Here is a 3,658-nt window from a genome sequence, read left to right as displayed (position 1 = left end):
TCAGCTAAAACAACAACACCTGGACGAATCTTGCTTTTTCAATGTGGATTTAAAAACATCAGATCTTTGAGATCAGATCTTTGAGTTTTAAAACATTCTGAAGGACATTCCAATCAGTTGGTGCTGAGTACCCGAATGCCCTCTTCCCTAGCTCAGTACGAACCTTTGGTACTGATAAGGTGTATAACTCCCTGGAACGTAACAAATAAATGATACATGTAAGTCATGTAATTTTTCCCACTGTGCCCTATTTTAAATTCAATTTTGGTGAGATGTCGTCCTACCCTGACATTTTGACAGAGCCAGTCTGCTTATGCACCGAGCCGCTGCGAACATGCCCTTTGAATGGGGTTGTATGTTGCCAGGCTGCAGTAACAGATGGGTTGAAATAGACCTTAAATCCTTGTATGACGATTATTCATAATAAAGACTGAGGTTCGTGCACATTTCGGGAGTTCCACCGGGATGGCACCAGATGGCCTTGAAATATGAGAGAAACCTGGGAAAATGTGTGTTGGCAGGTATGCAGTTGAAGCAAAAAATCCATCAGTGCGTGCTATATTGACCAAGAAATAGCAGCAATATCTGTTCTTCTTCTGTCACTTGACATGTACAGTAATGTAGTTGGTGTCATGAAGAACTACAGGCTATTTCAGCCCTGGAGAGCTAGAGAGAGATAATGATATAGCTACATGTGAAAAAGAAACTTCAGGAATTCATTTGCTTGGCAACATTGTGTAACTCTGATCAACAGCGAATTTAGCTTCCTCAGTGGTCGTGGGCATCTGAAGCTTGCACGCAATGCATCCTGGTACATGTAGGCAGTGCCAGCACGGCTCCATGAGCAAGAGAACTTTCTCGGTCAACATAGAACACACTGAGAAATGTATTGCTTCAAATGACTACATTTACCACCAACACTAATTGGACTTTTTTTGCCTTGTCTAATAGGCTTTGCTCTCACTAATATTTGTCTCTTTTCTTCTATTTCTTCTCTCCTTCTCTGTAATTGCACTAAATGTGACACTGAATTGTGTGTGTGTATGGCTGACAGCTAGCACGAGTAAATGTCAGTGTATCTGAAAATGTATCTGGGATTGAAAGACACACTGATTGCCCATTCATCAGATTTAATTCATGTTCCAAGTGTCTTAATTTCCTGTCCTAGAAGCCTCTTTAATATGGAGGATTACAGTTAATCCACTCTGTCTGGATCGTACCATAGCTGTTGACTCTCAGTGAATTGGGCTGTGCAGCCTGCCTGCCGTGATGTCAGTGTTTATCACATGTAAACAAGCTGCAAAGAGCTTGTTGCAGATGCATACCCTCTCAAAGCAATGATTTCCCAGAGGGAGTGTCTAATTGTTATGCTTTTGAAGGCGTAATGGACAGCGGTTAGGGTGTGGTGTACAAAGAAGCAGCTTGTTTTCCTGGTTATATACATGACATGGAGAAGAGCAAGCTTTACTAATTGTAACTGAGCTGTAATAGATATTTTTATGGGAGAAGTAATGATGAAAAGCCATGGTGTAGATCCTGGTTACAAATGGAATTAAAGTGAATGTGCATGCATGTATATGTTTATCTTGAGTGGCTGTGCATTAGTTTCCTCTGCATTAGGTGCTCTCCAGCATGTGTTGATCATCAGATTATGTTGTTTTCACAAGATAACACAAGAAGAAAATTGCACAAACATTTCAAAATACTCATGAGGAAGACCAGTGTTGTCCTGGTAATCTTGGATAAGACAATTGTGTCAATTAGGCACACACAAGGCTAATAAATCAGATCACTGCATCTACTTTGGGATTAGCTGTGACTGCGGGATTAATGTCTCTGTGCTAATGACTCCTTATAATGATTCCAGAAACAAAGTACTCATCCACCCCTACCTTACCTCAGACTTTATGTGAACTGACAGCACACACACACAGTGAAACACACAGAGTTCCCTGTATCCCTGCAGAGGAACAGTAAAGAGGACAAAGGAGAAAGTACAGAGGAGATTAGAAGGAAGGTTGAGAGGCGAAAGGGGAGAGGAAATTAGAAAAGCGATGGAGAGGACGGAAATAGGAAGAAGGTCAGACCAGCAGAGGGACTTAAATGTTGTGTCATTACCCATAAGGATGTTGCTTAGCTGTTCAGAACACATTTTCCTTGTGTCTCACCACAGTTCCAGCATCTACCATGATGGACAATAAGCAACCCAAGAAGGATGTTTACAAGTCTACCAGTGCTAGCGCCATGCTCCGTGTCTTCAGAGACTGCTGCTCCGTTTGGTTGACCACATTCTCACAGTAGCTCCTGCTTGATGGCCAGCATGGAAGAGAGCAAGCTCATCTTCAGCCTGGACCGCCATGATGAGGGTCCCACTGTGGCCTTTTCCAAAGACAAACCACAAGGCAGAAAGAGTCAGCCTGACCTCAGCCTCGGGATGGATTTGGATCTGAGCCAAGGTCACCGCTCCCAGTCCCCCTTCCTGCCTCACTCCCCCTCATCCCCGGGCTCTTTAGCCGATATATCAACAGACCTGCTTGTCACCACCAACCTGGTGAAATCCTCCTCCACAGACCTGGACCCAAGCGAGAGCAGCTCTCTACGAGGCAAACCTCTGCTGAGCCTGGTCAAGTCTCTGAGCACGGAAATTTCTAACCGGGTTGAGCCAGAGGTCAACCTCTCCAAGTCTGACTCCAAGCTGCATTTGCATCCCTGGAAGCAGCTAATCCATCCAAAGATTCCCGAGGCCAAGCCTGAAGCAGGACGACTGAGTGAGAATGACGACTGGGTATCCTCTCTCTCCACAGGCAACATGCCTCCCACTGAACCCCGGGGCAGCTCGCTGATTGCGGAGCTGGAGGACACACGGAGGAAGTTCTCTGTGGCCATGCAGGATCCACTGAGCATGCTGAGTAAGATCATGGGGGACGAAAGCCCCAAGCAGGCGAGGGCTTCTGGTGCCGGGGACTCACCAGTCTCCCAAGGCGGCTATGGAAGAGATGGGGGCAGTGAAGATGCAGATCTTAAGTGCCGGAGGAGAAATGATGGCGAGCATAGAGGTGTGTGTGACACGCCTCTGCGAAGACTTCAACAGGGCTCCTTAATAAAGTCCTCCATCTCCCCAGAACGCCACACTCAGAGCAAAGACAGCCATTTTGAAATCCACACTTATGGAGATATGATTCAGGTGGTGGAGCTCCAGAATGAATCCAGAGGGACTCATCATAGAACTTACACCCAGTCTCAAGTAACTGTCCCAGGCTCATCGCTGCCTCTTCACTGGCTCATCCCTGTGGGTCTTCTAGCTTATGGTTTCTTTGTGTTGCCCCTGCCCTCCTATGTGACAGGTCTGTCTGTTGGGGTTGCATGTGGCTTCATGTTGGGCCTGGTGGTGGTGTTCATGTTTGCTCCGCGATGCTCATCTGCAAGAAGAAACCAGGGCTCTCGTTTGAACAAATCCAGACTGCTGAACATGGATCTTCTGGATGGAGAGCTCACAGATCCAGAAATCCTAGAGGTAGTGAAACGTAGACATTTCATCTGTGTCTCTACTCGTTATCCTCCTTAAACATTCTCTCTCTCTGTCAGTCAAGAGCCCAGTGAACTCACTGCTACCTGCAGAACTGTGATAATTACACCACAATTCATCTGTGCCATTTGT

At 45.9% G+C, this 3,658-nt stretch overlaps 1 protein-coding gene across 1 annotated transcript in view; it reads left to right on the top strand.

Annotated features, from left to right (window-relative positions):
• The window catches only part of LOC118323139 (testis-expressed protein 2-like), a 12,830-nt gene that overhangs the window by 2,614 nt on the left and 6,558 nt on the right, over positions 1-3,658 (top strand). The window contains exon 2 of the mRNA XM_035655073.1: positions 2,174-3,514. Within this exon, the coding sequence (XP_035510966.1) occupies positions 2,312-3,514 (1,203 nt within the window). The 5' untranslated portion in view covers positions 2,174-2,311. The remainder of the gene's footprint in view (positions 1-2,173; positions 3,515-3,658) is intronic.

The sequence above is a fragment of the Morone saxatilis genome, unplaced genomic scaffold, assembly GCF_004916995.1.
Source record: "Morone saxatilis isolate NCDOM2014 unplaced genomic scaffold, NCSU_SB_2.0 Contig14, whole genome shotgun sequence".
NCBI lineage: Eukaryota > Metazoa > Chordata > Actinopteri > Moronidae > Morone > Morone saxatilis.
This window is presented reverse-complemented; position numbering and strand designations above follow the sequence as displayed.